The sequence below is a fragment of the Lepidochelys kempii genome, chromosome 2 (assembly GCF_965140285.1).
Source record: "Lepidochelys kempii isolate rLepKem1 chromosome 2, rLepKem1.hap1, whole genome shotgun sequence".
Taxonomy (NCBI): Eukaryota; Metazoa; Chordata; order Testudines; family Cheloniidae; genus Lepidochelys; species Lepidochelys kempii.
The window spans coordinates 146,979,042-146,997,094 of record NC_136381.1 but is presented as its reverse complement, the minus strand read 5'-3'; the positions used below and the strand labels follow the sequence as shown (position 1 = coordinate 146,997,094).

The window sequence follows — 18,053 nt, the reverse complement described above, 5'->3', positions numbered from 1 at the left end:
GATTATAAGGAGCTTGTTCCTTATTGGTATGAAGGGTGCCATCCTCCTTGAGGAGGTAGGTGATATGCTTTTTGGCACCCCTCTTTTTCTCCAGAGCATAGAAGAAGTAGGAGCCACAATCCATCTCCTGAAAGAGCTGGATGCAGGATTGAAGAAAGGTTCCCTGTGCCTGATGGTTATTAAGGTTTGTCCTTCTCTTGACAATCTCTGCACAGAGAGTGCCCCAGGATGAGCAGCCGCCACTCCAGCTCCAACTGCTAAATTGCTGCATCCCTCCTTCAACTGCCCCCCGGGTGTAAAAGCGACAGAGGAGGGCAGTGTTAAAGTCCCCACCCAGGCCCAGGCACTTGCAAGGATCCAAGGTGCTGAGGAAGATGGATGCCTGCCAATTGAACTGCATCCACTCGCATAGCAGGGCTTAGATGTTAAGAAGTTTGAGGATCAACTTCTCCACACAACCAGGAGGTGCAGCAGGCATCCCAGCATGACCTGGGGCTGTAGGTCCAGGGAGAACAGGGTGGCCACCCACTCCAGCCGAGAGTGTAGTGTGGTGGCTGAAATACACCCTGTCCTGCCACTCCAGTTGCCAGCTGGCTTCAGCAGCTGGATTGGTGTTAATCTCCTGCAGGAAGAGTACCCCCCACCACACACACAAGAAGGAGAGTACCTGGCACCTGCGAAGACTCTCCCAACAGCCCCTGATGTTCAGAGATGCAGAGGTGTTAAGTCTCATTGTGCAGCTTGAGGGTCCTGGCCACTGGTCGCTGTGCCACCTGCCCCCCAGGGAACCACGCAGCAACATGTTGTTGATCCCAAACGTGATGAGGAAAGCTGTGGGCCTATTGGTAGACTTTCCTTTTATCCCTTTACTCTCCCACACCACGACCCTCATGCCCTGGAGAATGTGAATAAAATTCTCCCACTGCTGGAAACCAAGCTGCACCTTCTTCCTCGAGCTAAGTGTGTCTGACAGGAACTGACCCAGCTTGTCCCATTGCATAGAGGGGGGCCAAGAGCTCTGCAGACTCACGGACTCTCTTTTAGGTATGGGAATGGTTGCCTTAATGGTCACGGAGCCCTGGCACAGCATCACCCATACCACATGGTCTGTCTTGCCTCCTGACAGAGATGTGAGCATCAGAGGGAGCACAGCAGCCCCCACTGGAGCAGGGAAAGGGCCAGTGGAGCAGTATTCCCTCCAATTCTCTTTCTTTGATTATTTTTGTAATTCTTTGTGCTATTGCCTTACTTCTTTTATACTTCATTAGATCTTCACTATTCATTGTATTTGTTGCTTTTTATAGGCTTTGTTCCTTCCTTTAAGTGCCATTTTGAACCCCTCATTCCACCATGGAAGTGAGTTTTTAGTTTTGGGATACTTCAGTATCCAAGGTATGGCTACAATAGCTGCTGCTATTAATCCTTTTTTTACGTTATCACTGAAATTCTCTCTGTCATCATTCACACAATGATTATTTACAAATTTGGTACATTTACTTGTAAATAGGAGCTCCCAGTTAGCTTTCTTAAAATTCCAGGTGAGTAATTTTCCTTTACCTTACCATTGAAAAGTAATAAGTATAGAGAAATGATCACTTTCCTTTCCTTCTCCCTTATATATTTCCAAGTTGCATTTATTTGCAATATCTCCTGTTATAATTCCCAGGTCTAAGCAGGAAAAGCTACCATCTTCTGCATTAAATCTAGTTGTGATGCCATCATTTAAAACCACTAGATTGTTCTCATCAATGACCTTTTCTAACCATGCACCATTTTCATCAGCTATCTTACTTCCCCATGATTTATTATGTCTATTTAGGTCACCGCATATAATATATGGTCTTTTATAATTTTTTGCTATTTCTTGTATCTCTGAACTTTCTAATTTCCCACATGGGTTATAGGTATTATAAATCCTCAAAAAATATTACTCTTCTGCATTGGGATTTCAACAGCATTATATTCTAGGCTTGCTTCATCATTCTGTGCTACTATGTAGTTTAATCTTTCCCTTATTAAAGTACAAGTGCCTCCTCCTCTTCTGAGTTTTTAGTCTTGCCTAAAGAAAATATAGACACTGGAATTTTAAAAAACACACAATTCAACCAACCATGTTTCCTAGATACATATGACATCTGGTTTAGTTTTCATTTCAAGGATATTTTCTTTGAGTTCTTCATGATGTGCTATCAAACTGTGTACATTCCAACAAAAGATTGAGATCCCCATACTACTCATATTTCACCATTAACTTCATTCAAAATTGCATGACTACAGTCTATTGACAAGTATGTTTTAATTGCCCTTGCTATAATTTTCATTTTTTTCTGATTTTTCCCAGTTTATAATTTATGATTGATAACTTTTTCATAAGTAGTAGACCATCGCCTATTCTTTCTGCAGCGTTTGTTAACAACTTTTGACTTTTGTATCTCTTTAGGTTGCCTTGCCACAATTCACCCTTAGTTACTACATTTGACTTCTGTCCCCTCTATACAATTTTCATAGGAATGCTCTCCCTCAAATTTACCGCATCTCATTTTCTCTTTAGCAACAGCTGCTATATGCCCATACCATTGGCACTTATAACACCATATGGGACATGGGATATATGGCTTGATTCACAATATCTGAAACCATAGAATTACTATCTCAGGTAGAATCGCTCTGTGACAGATTTATGTTACCAATCTGCCTGAGACGTCAGGTGATCAGGCTGAGGCCGCAGGATCATTGGGGAGGAGATGAAGGAGCACACCAAGTGACTAAATTTTAAAGCTTTATTAATAAAATAAAGTAAAATAACAGCGGAGAGTGATGGGTGCTCCCCACGTCACTCAGAGGAAGGAAGAAAGCGTTAGTGCCCCAAGCCCTAACCTACTTTCATACTCACACACGCACTACCTGAGGCTGTCCAAGCCCGGGTGTAATGTAAGAACAAGAGGGGGAAGGGTCGACGAGAGTTCTGTCCTGTGCACAGGTCACCCTGGGTCCGCTGTTGATCTCCGACCTGCCCTGGCTCTTGGGAGGATTTTTAAGTGCTTGGTTCTTCTGGGGGGCATTCCGTTCAAGGACCTCTGTCCCCCGTGCTCTTTGTACCAGTCCAAACTGGCTTTTTGTGGCTTCCTCAGCTTTCCCAAAACACATTGGCTTCAGGGATGGGAGATGGTTGTTTTCCCTTCACCGTCTCACTCGTTTTCGCAGCCCCAGCAGTTCAGTTCTGCAACTCTCCTTTCTCACAGCTGGTCGGGGTTGAAATCTCGACCCCCATCTTTCTTGGCAAGTAGCAGAGAATCTGTTGTGTGCAGTGCCCTTGGGCTGGAGTCAACCTCTTACTTGTGGACCTAGCTGGAGTGTCGAGTTAACCCGTTCCCTTCTCTCTTCCTCCCCCTTTGGCCTCTCACAACCTGCAAAGAAATCTTTAACTCTGCACTCACACCTTCAACCCTTCCCGAGTTCCTTACAACTACATATAAAAGCATTAGCAATATATAATGCTCGTGCTTACCCAGGGTACCCCCTGGGGGGGAGTTATATTGTGACAGTCCCCCCCTTGACCCCGAATCAACATTCTGTTGTGAGGGGTCACCACTTAGGTTTCCACCCTCCGGTAAGGAGGAGTTCTAGGCTACCCTTAGCTGTACGGTTATGACACGCCCCCCAAATCACAGATGGTGCTAGATAGCCTGTACCACACTGGCTATGATTTCTTCCTGGAGCTCTAGGAGAAAACAGAGTTAATAAGACACATGGACCTCTAGATATACTACTGATTACATAAAAACTAACAATATTTTCCACATTTCAAGGACGATTTTAACCAGTTGATTCTGGGAAAATTTCATGGGAGAGTGAATCAGCCACTTTCTTAGAAGCTCCTGAAATGTATTTCAAAATCAAAATCTTGGAGAGCTAAACTCCACTGAAGAAGTTTTTTGTTATTGTCCTTGACGATATGAAGCCACTTCAGCGCAGCATGGTCTGTTTGCAGGTGGAAACGCTGTCCCCAAACGTATGGGCGTCGCTTTTCCAGAGAGTACACAATGGCATAACATTCCTTTTAGCTGATTGACCAGTGACTTTCCCTCTCAGACAGTTTCTTGCTGAGAAACACAACGGGATGGAATTCTTGATCCGGTCCTTCCTGCATTAAAACTGCTCCCACACCACCCTCGGACGCTTCTGTGGTTACTAGGAAAGGTTTGTCAAAGTCTGGGGCCCTTAGCACAGGGTCAGACATGAGTGTTGCTTTAAGCTGGTTAAAGGCCTTTTGACACTCTTCAGTCCACTGAACTGCATTTGGCTGTTTTTTTGGTTAGGTCAGTCAGTGGGGCAGCGATTTGGCTGTAGTGGGGTACAAATCGCCTGTAATATCCAGTCAAGCCGAAGAAGGATTGGACCTGTTTCTTTGACTTTGGGAAAGGCCACTTTTGGATAGCTTTCACTTTGGCCTGTAGAGGGTTGATAGTTCCTTGACCCACCTGGTGTCCAAGGTAAGTCATTCTGTTTAGGCCTATTTGACACTTCTTAGCCTTAACAGTTAGTCCTGCTTCCCTTACGCGCTCAAAGACTTTTTGTAGATGTTCCAAGTGTTCTGCCCATGAATCAGAAAACATGGCCACATCATCAAGGTAGGCAACTGCAGATTCTGCCAATCCTGCTATGAGACAATCTACAAGTTTTTGGAAGGTGGCGGGTACATTTCGCACCCCGAAAGGGAGCACATTAAATTCATACATGGGTGACGAACGCTGAACTTTCCTTAGTGGATTCATCCAGCAGTACTTGCCAGTACCCCTTGATTAAGTCTAAGGTAGAGATGAACTGGGCATGTCCCAGTTTCTCCAATAGTTCATTTGTGCATGGCATTGGATAGTTGTCTGGGCGAGTTACAGCATTTAGCTTACGGTAGTCCATGCAAAAGCGTATCTCCCCATCTGGTTTGGGAAGTAGAACCACTGGAGATGCCCATGCACTGCCAGAGGGGCGGATTACACCCAGGTGTAACATATCCTGGATCTCCCGTTCTATAGCAGTTTTAGCTTGAGGAGACACCCGGTAAGGTTGGACTTCAATTGGGTGAGCATTACCTGTGTGAGTGGAGTGGTATGCCCGTTCAGTCAGTCCTGGAGTGGCAGAGAACGTCGGCGTGTAGCTAGTGCACAGCTCCTTGATCTGCTGTCGCTGCATACGCCCAAGAGAGGTTCACCTCTTCCACGCCACCGTCACTTTTTCCTTCGTAGTAGACACCTTCAGGCCACTCAGCATCATCTCCTCCCTGGGCTGTAAACTGACAAACCCTTAATTCTCTGGAATAAAAGGGCTTTAGAGAATCAACATGGTACACCTTAAGCTTTAGGTTTGAGGTTGGGGATGCTGTGAGATAGTTAACAGCTCCCAGGCACTCTTGAACCGTAAATGGCCCTTCCCACAACACTTCCATTTTATGGGCCTGAGGCGCCTTCAAGACCATGACCTGCTCCCCTACTTTAAAGGAATGTTCTCTGGCTTGTTAATCATACCAGACCTTTTGCTCTTCCTGAGCATCTTTTAGGTTTTCTCTAGCAAGGGCTAAAGAGGTTTGGAGGGTTTTTGGAGGTTGTTTACAAAGTCCAGAATGTTAGTTCCTGGAGAAGGCATAAACCCCTCCTATTATTGCTTCACCAACTGTAATGGCCCCTTAACCTCATGGCCATACTCAAGTTCAAATGGTGAAAACCCTAAACTGGGATGTGGTACAGCCCTGTAGGCAAAAAGCAACTGCTGCAACACTAGGTCCCAATCGTTGGAGTGCTCATTTAAGTATCATGGCCCCCAAAGTTCCACTAAACTTCTCCACCAGATCATTTGTTTGATGGTTGTAAGGGGTGGCAACCAAGTGGTTCACCCCATGAGCTTACCGCAGGCTTTTCATGGTCCCTCCCAGGAAATTAGTTCCATAAGGATGTCGAATCCATAAGGATGTCGGAGGGCCAACCTACCCTGGCAAAAACGTCTGTTAATGCCTGGCACACACTTTTAGCCCGGGTGTTGCTTAGAGCTACTGCTTCCGGCCATCGGGTGGCAAAATCCATGAAAGTCAGTATGTACTGCTTTCTTCTGGGTGTCTTTTTCGGAAAAGGACCCAGAATATCCACAACTACTCACTGAAATGGAACCTCAATGATGGGGAGTGGCTGGAGAGGGGCTTTGACCTAGTCTTGGGGTTTTCCTGCTCTTTGGCACACCTCACAAGACCGGACATAGGTAGAAACATCCTTGCCTATTCCCTCCCAGTGGAAGGACCTCCCTCAAATGGTCTTTGGTCCTGTTCACCCCAGCATGGCCACTAGGGTGATCATGGGCTAAGCTCAGGAGCTTTACCCAGTACCTAGTTGGAACTTCCAACTGTCTCTGAGGATGCCAGTCTTCCTGGTGTCCACCAGAAGTCCTCTTTCTACAACAAACCTGGATCGACTAGAAGAGCTGAGATACAGCGGGTTGTTCCGTGCTGCTGTCCAAGCTCCTCGGAGGCTTTCATCTGCTTCCTGTTCGGTCTGGAACTGTTCTCTTGATGCTGGAGACATCAGTTCCTCACTGGATTGTGGACCTGGGCTTGGTCCCTCTGGAAGCGATGCAGGGGATGGAGCTGTTTCCATTGACTGTGAACCACTCTCCACGGGTACACTATGTGGTATTTCAGGCTCTGGCTGAGCCTCTTGTTTAGGGTTATCTGCTGCTGCTGCCCGTGCAGGCTTGGTGGTGCCCTCTGGTGCTGGAGCGGTAGACGGGGTTGCAAGTGCTGGACTCAGTGCTGGCAATGGTTCTGGTGCTGGTTGCTCCGCCAGTTCTGGATTTGGGACTGGCTCTGGCTGGGTCTCTGCGACTGGATCCACTACTGCTGTCACAGATGTTGGCATGGGGTCCGGTTCCACCACCTCAGTCTGGGGCTCTGGTAACACAGACTGGGCCCTTGTTGAAGGCTCAGAAACAGAACTAGGTGTGACATCTCGCTTAGCCTGGCTGCGGGTGACCATTCCCACCCTCTTGGCTAGCTTCACATGGTTGGCCAAGTCTTCCCCCAGCAGCAGGGGAATGGGATAATCATCATAAGAGTGTAAAAGTCCACATTCCTGACCAGCTCTTGTACTGGACAGGCAACTCGGTGGTAGGCAAGTTTAAAGATTTTGACATGAAGGGTTGAATCGTCACTTGGGCCTCTGGGTTGATGAATTTGGGGTTCACTAAGGATTGGTGGATAGCTGACACCTGTGCTCCAGTGTCCCTCCATGCTGTAACCTTCTTCCCACCCACACTCACAGTTTTCCTTCGCTCTGAGGGTACCTGGGAGACATCTGAGCTTGAGGACCTTTGGTGTGACTCTGGTGTAATGAACTGCAGTCTATTGGGGTTCTTGGGGCAGCTGGCCTTCACATGCCCCGGCTCATTACATTTAAACATCGCCCAGCTGACTGGTCACTTGGGTGAGGTGGGTTGCTGGTGATGTATGTGGTGGGATGATAAGGTGTTTGGGGTTTTCCTGGGGATGTAGGTGGGGCCTTGGGCTATTCCCAGTGTTGTCTCGGGTTGCCCCTTCTGATATCCGCTCCAACTGCTACTAGTTTTTTCTCTTTTCCGCCACCTCCACCCATTTGGTTCCAATCTCCCCCGCTTTGATTATAGTTTTGGGCTTTCCATCTAGGATATACCTTTCTATTTCCTCAGGAACACTCTCTAAGAACTGCTCCATTTGCATTTGGAGAGACAGATCTTCCAGAGATTTAACGCTTGCTCCTGATAACCAGGCATCCCAATTTTTTACAATGCCGCCACCTCTGCTAAGGGTCCACTGAGCTGTGGCCTCAGCTCCACCAGGTACTGATCTGTAGAGGTGCTGTACCCAAGGCAGGCCCTTTCACAATTTTCTAAGAAGGCCTTTGTATCATCGCCTACCTTGTAGGTAGGGAATTTTCTGGGATGGGAAGCGGTACCTGCAGAAGGATTGCTAGGGTTGTCTAGTATATTCTGCTTAGCGCTTTCCATCTCTAAACGTTTTGTCTATAATTCCAGTTCATGCTTCCTCTCTCTTACTTTATCCTCCAGTTCATGCTTCCTCTCTCTTTCTTTTAACTCCAGGGCTCTCTTGTGGGCAGCTTCTTCTGCCTCCAATTCCAAGCGCTTTAAGGCCATCCATATATCATGTTCTTTTTGTCTCTCATCAGCTTCGAATCTGGCTAATTCTAATTTCTTTTGGACGTCACTGTCAGTCATCCTAGCCTTTCTGTGTTTAATCTAGCCTAACCCAAGAGCTAGAAAGAAAAAAAAAACATTTGTGAATTCCCCTGCAGGAGGTTAACTACCCTGCCCTCAGGCAGAGAAAAAAAACAACAACTCCAGCTGCTCAGAGCTTAAAAAAAAAATCCTTAAAAAAACCCCTCCCTGCTTTCCAAGCAGCAAAAACGGGGGCGGGGGGGGGGGGGGGAATTGTTCTTTTAAAATCCTACTGTGCTTTTGGTTCAGAATGATCCCACCGTGCTCCTACCATGTCAGGGTTCCCTCCCCACTCTGAACTCTAGGGTACAGATGTGGGGACCTGCATGAAAGACCCCCTAAGCTTATTTCTACCAGCTTAGGTTAAAACTTCCCCAAGGCACAAATTCTTTGCCCTTGGATGGTCTGCTGCCACCACCAAGTGATTTAACAAAGAATCAGGGAAAGGACTACTTGGAGTTCCTATTCCCCCAAAATATCCCCCCAAGCCCTTACATCCCCTTTCCTGGGGAGGCTTGAGAATAATATCCTAACCAATTGATTACAAAGTGATCACAGACCCAAACCCCTGGGTCTTAGGACAATAGAGAAATCAGTCAGGTTCTTAAAAGAAGACTTTTATTTAAAAAAAAGTAAAAATCACCTCTGTAAAATCAGGATGGAAAATAACTTTACAGGGTAACAAACAATTCAAAAACATAGCAGAACTTCCTCTAGGCTTAGTTTCAAAGTTACAAAAAACAGAAATAAACCTCCCTCCAGCAAAGGAAAAATTCACAAGCAGAACAAAAGATAATCTAACACGCCTTGCCTGGCTTTTACTTACAATTGTTGTAATATGAGAGACTTTTAGGATTGTTTATAGGGGAAGGAGTTTTCTGACCTGTTGCTTCTCCACTTCCCAAGAGAACACACAAAACAAAGCCTCCCCCCTGCTCCAAGATTTGAAAGTACCTTCTTTCCCCATTGGTCCTTTTGGTTAGGTGCCAACCAGGTTATTTGAGCTTCTTAACCCCTTACAGATAAGGAGGAATTCTATGCTATCCTTAGCTGTATGGTTATGACAGTCTCTACTATGACTAAGCGAAAGAATGCATGGACATGTGACTTGCCCATGGGACTCAAAACACCATCTTGTTTATTGTAATTTTCCACAGTGAGAACAATGAGGGTATGTCTACACTGCGAAGTTTTCGACATAAGTTTTGTCTTTCATGGGTACTTAAAAAAGCCCCCCCACAAAAGACAAAAGTTTTGCTGATGCAAGTGGCAGCAGGGCTGTCCTTACCCATATGCAAAGTACACAGCTGCGTAGGGCACCAGGAAATTTCTCTTCCCCATGGCCCCCGCTCTGCTCTGCCCCAGCCGTGCCTCTTCCCACCCCTGCTCCGCCCCCGCCCTGCTCCCACTCCACCCCCTTCCCCTGAGGACTGCAGCAGGGGTCGGGCCTGCCCTGTACTCACCAAGTGGCGGGAAGTGGAGCGACCAAGTCCCAACCTGCTGTGCTCCGCTGGCTCCCAGCTGTGCTGCTGGTAAGTGCTGGGGGGGGCGGTTCCCCCCAGCCCTCAAGTCCCAAGGCTGAGAGCCAGGGGAGCAGAGCGGAGAGGGCTGAGGCCATGTCACTCCACTTCCCACTGCCCCGTGAGTGCAGGGTCGGGCCCGCCCTGTAGTCACCAGGCGGCAGGAAGTGGAGCGACCTGGCCCCAACCCGCTCCGCTCCAGCCCCAACCCTGCCCCTCAAGCCTGTTCGTGCTCTCCCGCAGATGCCTGGGGCCAGCCCCCCCATTCCTCCTGCAGAGGCCTGCAGAAGGCACCAAAATGGCTTGGGACGGCCCTGAGTGGACAAAGCTAACACTGCTCATGGGGCTGGAAGTATTTTGTCAGCAAAAGTGCTGATGGGTTTCTCTTCACTTGGCAGAAACTATAAAGGCCCTGGAAACATCTCCATTTTGCCTCTTTCCTTCTCAAACCTCCAGACTACGATGAACTTGTACTAATGGGAGCATTCTAACCAAAGGACCGAAGACCTTCCAGTGATTTGGAAGCAACCAGAGACTTAACAAACCAGCAGTTTATTCCATCAGTGCTACAAGCCTGATCCAAGAACTTTGCAATTGTTGTATGTATTTGTTTCCTTTAATCAAATCTTTCTCTTTCTTTCTTTCTTTCTTTCTTTCTTTCTTTCTTTCTTTCTTTCTTTCTTTCTTTCTTTCTTTCTTTCTTTCTTTCTTTCTTTCTTTCTTTCTATAAATAAACATTTAGATTTTAGATACTAAAGGATTGGGAACAGTGTGATTATTGGGTAAGATCTGAGTTGTATATTGACCTGGGTGTGTGGCTGGTCCTTTGGGATCAGAAGAACCCTTTTGTTTGATTAAATGGGTTTTAAATAACCACTCATCATTAAGTCCAGTGTTTTTAGTTGTGATTCAAGGACTGGAATGCCTAAGGATACTGCTTTTCTGAATACTTGTTAGCCACTGTGGTGAAACAGAAGTTTACTTTTGTTGCTGGTTTGGTATATCTTATGGAAGAATAACCACCAGTTTTTGGGTACGTCTGTCTTATTTCTTAGCGGTTTTCAGTTGTGACCCACAGAGGCACGGTGACAGTTGTATACTGACATCTTATGTTAACCAAACTTTATAGTGCAGACACAGCCTTGGGGATAACCCTGTGCATCACTGACTTGCATGAAGACCAGGAGGCCCTGAATCAGGGGACCACAACTGGATCTCTGCAGCAGCCAGTCTCTGCTATGTCCATGCCTGATCATGGGCGGTGCTAAGCATGCTCCACCTTCCTGGAAGTCAGTGGGGACAGAAGTTGCTGAGAAGGGGGCAAGCATCGTCCCACCAGCTGAGGCCCTATATTATTAGGTCAAAAATTCCAATCTTGAATGCCTGGAGGTAGGCACTTGAACCCATACTTAGGCCTCTAAATAAAAGTCGTTGGATTTCCAGAGGTGCTGTGCATACGCCATCCCCATTCACTATGATGATAGCAGGACCATGCCCAACAACTAGTTTTATGATTCAGAATAATCAGTACAATGACTTCAGTGTCAATACATTGTCTCTCTTCTGCAGACTGGGACTACAGCTGATATGCTGAAATACAGAAATGCTGAATTCTTTGCCCTTTATACAACAATAAGCATGAAGAAACTATAGAGGCATAGTGGAGTTCAAAATCAGTGGTGATTCCGGGGTTGGCAGATGAAGGGGCAGGGCCAGAGCCAGAAGGAGAGAGCAGCTGCTGCGTGCCGCACCATGGGCAGCATACCAGGCAGGCAGTGGCTGGAGGCTGCCTGGGAGAGTGGACTAGTGGCTCCCTATGCCAGGGGGACTGGAGCAGAGGCGCACCCCACCAGGAAACGTGGGATGGGGCATAGACACCGACTTCCCCTCTTTTCCCTGGGTGCTTGACCTCCTTCTGCCCCCAGCCCCGCCCCCACTCCACCCCTTCCATGAGGCTCTGCCCCTCCCCCGGCTCGTCCCACCCCTTCCCTGCCCCCCTTTCAATTCCTTCCCCATAGTCTCCGCCCCAACTCCACGCCATCCCTGCCCCTATTCCAACTCCTTCCCCAAATCCCCGCCCCGCCTCTTCCCTGCCTCTTCCCCTGAGTGTGCCATGTTCCCGCTCATCACCCCGGAGTGTACTAATGCCGCCAAACAGCAGTTTGGCGGCGGCTGAGCGGGAAATGCTGGGAGGTAGATGGAGGAGTGGGGACACATCACGCTCGGGGGGGAGGAGGAGATGGGGCGGGGCGGGGAACTTGGCTGCTTATGGGATGCTTAAGTCAGTGCTTATGGGATGGGGAGGGGACAGGGAAAGCGCAGGACCCCCAGGTTGGGACGGATCACGTGGGCAGCGGGTTAGGGAGGAGTCACGTGAGGGAGTCATGTGGGGGGCGGGGACGAGTCACGTGGGGGGGTCACACGGGCAGGTCACATGCCCCCCTTTAGCTGGTGCCCCCTTTGTGTCCCTCCCACTAGTCGCTGTTCAAATAACCATAGCTTACTAAATATACACAACATGCAAGCATGCTCAGATTTCCAATTAGGCACAGTAGGGACGTGTCTAGGGGTGCCGGTGTTCTAGGGGTACCTAAAACTGGCTTAAAAGTTTCATTTTTTATGGAAAACACAAAGGTCAGCTGTAGGTGGTAGTGGTGGCGGTGGGGCACTGAAGATGCTGTGCCTAGGGGTGCGTAAGGTGTAAATCCAGCCTTCCATGCAAGATTTAGCTATGTAGTCATTTATACATACACAAGCATGTGCGCACACGTATGCTTTGGCTGGTTTCTAAAAAGCAAGTACCTTATATCTGACCTTGAGAAAATGAAATAATAAAGGAAATAAGGAAAGGGAGAGGTAGTGAATGTGCCTTATTAATGATGTATCCTGGATTGTTTATATTTGATTAACCTGGAAATGTAGAGATTTTATTTAATAAATCAATGAAGCACTATGCCAAAACTTTTGTTTTTGTTGCCATGCTCCCTTTTTCTAAAACCCCATGGGTAAAATCCTTGTAGTCCGTCTGGCTACACAGTAATCGCTCTCGTTCCCGCGTTACTCTGGCCCCAAGGCAGCCGGCCCTGCTCTCCAGGACAGCGACCCGCGTCCTTCCCACGCTGCTGCCGCTCAATGCCCAACACAGCTGTGTGAAATCACCTGGGGCGGAAGCACCATCGCAGCCCAGAGCCCTTCGGGGCAGCTCCGACTCCCACAGAAGCGCACGGGACCGCGGGAGCCTAGCAGGAAGCGCCGTCGCTCTTCCAGCCCCTTTGGGGATGCCCCAGAAGACTACAGCTCCCAGCACGCAACGCTCGAGAAGAGTGGCCGCATTGCATGATGGGACATGCAGTCTCAGACTCTCAGCCCCCAGCCCACGTCACGGGGAGGCGGGAAGGGTCGCTCTCTCTCCGCAATGACTGCCGGTGAAGCGCCGCCAATCGGCCCCGGCAGCGACCCGCCCTAACGTAGCAGGACCCAAGCGGGGCTCTAGGGAATAGCCTGTTTGTAAACATGCCCCTGTCCTGGGCGGCTGCCTGTAGAACCCCTCGTTAATCCGGGTCTGAGCGGCTCTACGGAGCGAGCCCCTGCCCCGGCCAACAGTGCCTCAAGCCGGCTGGTGTCTTCCGCTCCCGAGCAGGCAACTGGGCGGGCACCAGGCGGGGGGCGGGGGTGGGTCCTTCCTGGCACTTGCGGCTCGGTGCGTTTGTACCGCGTCTGCCCCGGCCCAGCGCTGTGCTGCCGGGGCTGGGGGCGGATGGAGGCGCGCGGCGGCAGGGCACGGCGGCTGCCCAGGGTGAAGCGGCTGCGGGACTGCAGGGCCGGTGTGGGGGACTCGGCGCCGCGGGGACCATGATGCCCGGAGAGGCGCCGGCGGCGGGGATCGCGGCCGAGGCCGCCACGGCCTGTGCGAACTGCAGCGCGCTCCAGCAGGTACCAGCATTCCGCGCCTCCTGTCCGCCCGCCCGGCTCAGGCCGGGACTGTCGCCCCCCCTCCCCCCGGGCCGGCTGGGACCGGTATCGGCTGGACCCCGCTCCCTACAGTTATGCAGGTGGCGCCCAGCCACCTGCGCTCCTGCCTGCGGCGGGACCTGCTCCTGTTTTCTGGTGCTCGGTCTGGGCGGGCGGCTCTGGCTCCCCCGCTGCCTCTGGTTAGAGCCTAGCGACCTTCCTGCTGCTGTGACATTTAACCACAGGGCGTGGGCAGAGCCAGTTCTATCTCCCCTCTGCTTGCTGGAGGCTCCGCAGCAGCCCTCGCTCAGCTGATTGGGAGCGTCCTTGGCCTCCACCGGAGCATGTTGAATTTTAAGTCTTAAAAAGAATTAGTTTAATTCTCAATCTTTGTATCTTGAACCTTAATGTGGCGGGCAGGTGCCGAGCCCTCCAGCTGTCAGTAGCCTTTCAAGGGCAATAGAGTGGGTAGGAACATGGATTGCGAATGTAAATAGCAAACGGAAAGAAGCCCCATCACAAATGTCTCAGAAAGAGTCAGAAAAAAGCTCAGGTCTCTATTGTCACTTTTCTCTAACAATTCCACTAGTGTCACCCTTTCTTCTGCACTTTTGGATTTCCTAAGTCTTGGATAACATGCACTTCTTCAGCTGGATTTTACAAAGATTTTCTTTTTGTAAACTGATTTGATTGCTTTTCTACCTAATCTATTTATTTTACAAATTTCTACAGCACTACAAGTGTGTAAGGTACTTCACAAAAAAGAAAATGGCAGCGTTTCTTCCCAGACCAGTTAGTATTACTCTGTGCATATGTGAGCTCATACTCACGCATGTAGTTCTCTTGACTTTAGTGGCACTCAGCAGAGGCTCAGTGGTCTGTCTTTCTATGGAGAACTCATTGCAGAATTGGGGCCTAATTTAAGAATAAGAAAGAGTTATAGAAAGGGAGGCTGAAGGTGTTAAGACCACCACTTAAATTAGTGGTGCATGCATCTTGAGGGATATCCTGGGTTTTTTTGTATTTGGTTATGATTTTGAGTAGACACATCACTAGACATCGGCAGTACCAGGAGGGATGAGATGGAGTGCTGATGAGAAGCGCAGTGGGGAAAGTAACTGGAATATTTCCTCATGGGTTGTATTTTCTAAATGGACAACCTACCCTAATTCTCAATTACTGACGGACAATCTTCACTCACTGCTATATTTGCTTTCCTCAAACAACTCTCTGTATAACTTTTCATGACTGATGTTACCGAATACTTGGATGCTAATAGCTAAACTAGGGCTATCAGGTGATTTAAAAAAAATTAAACCTGAATAATCATGGTGTGAATAATCATGGTGTTAATAATAGAATACCATTTCTTTAAATATTTATGGATGTTTTCTACATTTTCAGTTATTTTGATTTCAGTTACAACACAGAATACAGAGTGTACAGGGCTCACTTTACTTTTATTTATTGGAAACATTTGCACTATAAAAAAGACTGCAATTCACCTCATTGAAGTACTGTAGTGCAATCTTTTTTTATCATGAAAGTTGAACATACAAATGTAGAATTCTGTAAAAAAGAATAACTGCACTTTACAATAAAACAATGTAAAACTTCAGAGCCTACAGGTCCACTCAGTCCTACTTCTTTTTCAGCCAGTCACTCAGACAAACAAGCTTGTTTACATTTGTGGGAGATAATGCTGCCCGCTTCTTGTTTACAATGTCACCTGAAAGTGAAAACAGGCATTCACGTAGCACTGTTGTAGCTGGTGTAGCAAGATATTTATGTGCCAGATGTGCTAAAGATTCATGTGTCTCTTCGTGCTTCGACCACCATTCCAGAGGACATAGTCCATGCTGATGATGGGTTCTGCTCGATAACCATCCAAAGCAGTGGGGACTGACGCATGTTCTTTTTCGTCATCTGAGTCGGATGCCACCAGCAGAAGGTTGATTTTCTTTTTTGGTGGTTTGGGTTCTGTAATTTCCACATCAGAGTGTTGCTCTTTTAAGACTTCTGAAAGCATGCTCCACACATCATCCCTCTCAGACTTTGGAAGGCACTTCAGATTCTTAAAACTTGGGTTTAGTGCATTTTGTAAAATCTGTTGTGAAAGTATTTTTAAATTGAGCAACATATACTGGTCATCTTCAGAGACTGCCGTAATGTGGAATATATGGCAGAATGCAGGTAAAACCATGGAGCAGGAGACATACAATTCCCCTCCAAGAAGTTCAGTCTCAATCCTGCACGGCTCAAGCAGTGTTTCTAGCTTTTGCAGTTTTTTCCAAATCCTTATTTATTGGCACTGATAGATGGTGCTTTTGAAGAGCTAATGTGGATGTGATAGCGGCTTTATTGCAAAGCAGGTGCTGAATCATAGCCAATGCGGAGTTCCATCTGGTTGAAATATCTTGTATGAGAAGTTCTTGTTTCTTTCCATTTGCAGCTTATTGTATTCCTAGTTCTGTACTGTTATCTAGACTTTGTTTGAAATGGTCTACAAGTTTTCTACATTGTGCCAACACGTTTTCAAAACCACCATCGTTGAGCGTTACTGTAATGGATCGCTGCAGACTGTGAGCAATGCACATCATGTGTTCAAAAGGCAAGTGACTGGCTGCTGCTACCATTTTACGTGCACTGTCAGTACTAATTGATGTTACATTTTCTTGAATATTCTGTTCTTTCACAACATCCATGAAGCAGTCTGCATGTGCTTCAGCATAATGTCTCTCTTCAGTATGAGTTACTGTTACAGCAAATGACTGCAGTGTCCATACGGCATCGATAAGGTGTGCAGTGACACCAAGATAGCTATGATTGTTCAGGGATGTCCAGTGATCACCAGTTAAAGCAACAGCTAGTGCATTTTTCAGAAGCTCCAACATTGTAGTGTTCTCCTTGTCATATAGGTCATTTTTTTGTGATGCAAAGTGTATGTCGGATTGGAAGATGCAATTTGAGTAATATCTCTTAGTCCTCTGTCATTTTACAATGTTGAGTAGTCTGCAGTCCATAGCTATCCACTTTGCAATAGCATTGGTTAAGGTGTTGTACTTTGTTTGATCCCTGGGCTTGTAGCGATCCTGAAACTCTGTAATTGTACTCTGTTGCGGCTGGCTGGATTAATTTGATGGTGGTGGATTATCTGTAGCACAAGATCCGGATGCAAAAGCATGCTTAGAACGTAGGTGGTACTACAGGCTTGAAGTGCTTCTATGGTATTGGAACTCAGCCTTGCAATAGCTACAGATAAGTCTTTTTAGCCAAAGAACCATCTGGAAGTATTTTAAATATAAACTTCCTAGTCAAAAGACCTGAACTGTTGCTACTTTGTTCCATTACCTTTTTAAATCAGTCCAGATCATGAAAACTCAGTAGAACTGTGTCAGTGTCTGGAATAATTCAATATAATCAATATATTTGTATACTGTTCAAAAGAGTCCTTGCCACAGATATGGAAAGATTTTTCTCTCAGGATTAACATTCGGTAGGGGAGTGAATTGTGCAGGAGGCTTTTTTTTCATCTGCTGCTGCTGGGTAAGCCTTTTATATACTATTTTGTATGCCTCCTTTAGAGGAGTGTTGGCTTATTGAAGGGGTGAGATTTTTTTTTTTTTTTGACTCCGTACTCTGGAGATGAGAGGTGTGTGAGTTCTTGATGCTGCTCCTATTGGAGTGGGTTTCTGAGCTCACCAGGTTCACCTCCTGTCCAAAGAGAGTTTCATCTTAGAAATCTGCATACAGTGTTGTGGGGACGACCTTGGAGGGGAGAAGTATGCAATGACTTGTGCAGGAGGAGGATGAGGGAGGTGTCTTGCTGGTGCTGCTTCTGGAAGGGTGGTTTCTGGTACTGGGCTCGCCATGTTCGCCTCCTTTTACTGAGTTAGGTGGGCTCCCTTCAGCAAAGTGAGCCTTTGTTTGCAAGGGAGAGTGGATTTTAACCTCAGGGACTCATCGTACTGCAGGGGTGGAGAGGCTGGGGCAGGGAGGCTGAGCTCTCCAGGCTCATGTTCTCTGTGGGGTACCCCCGGAACAAGTGGCCAGCTAGGGGCAATGGGGCATGATTCAGGGGGGTTGGTCCTGGGAGTGGGGGGCCAGCTGGGCACAATAGGGCGCAGGCTGGCTAGGGTGACGATACGTCCCGTTTTGTCCAGTACAGGCCCCTTTCTCAGCTCTGTCCCGGCCGTCCCTCCTTTTTCACCAAAACTGGGCATTTGTCCTGGCAGCAAGGCAGAGCAGAGAGAGGCGGCTGCTGCCTGAGGGGTTAGCTGAAGATAGGACTGCCTGCCACCAGGAAAGTGGAGAAATTTGCTGCTGGCGTGG

At 47.8% G+C, this 18,053-nt stretch overlaps 1 protein-coding gene and 1 pseudogene across 5 annotated transcripts in view; one reads left to right on the top strand and one right to left on the bottom strand.

Annotated features, from left to right (window-relative positions):
- The first annotated feature begins 13,448 nt into the window (after positions 1-13,448).
- Positions 13,449-18,053, top strand: part of ICE1 (interactor of little elongation complex ELL subunit 1) — a 79,346-nt gene continuing 74,741 nt past the window's right edge. For 4 of the 5 annotated variants that reach the window (XM_073332420.1, XM_073332419.1, XM_073332424.2 and 1 more), the window contains exon 1: positions 13,449-13,703. In XM_073332420.1, coding sequence (XP_073188521.1) covers positions 13,623-13,703 — 81 coding nt within the window. In that variant the 5' untranslated portion in view covers positions 13,449-13,622. The remainder of the gene's footprint in view (positions 13,704-18,053) is intronic. The other variant, XM_073332421.2, reaches the window with a different exon arrangement.
- Positions 15,362-17,069, bottom strand: LOC140907143 (E3 SUMO-protein ligase ZBED1-like; annotated as a pseudogene).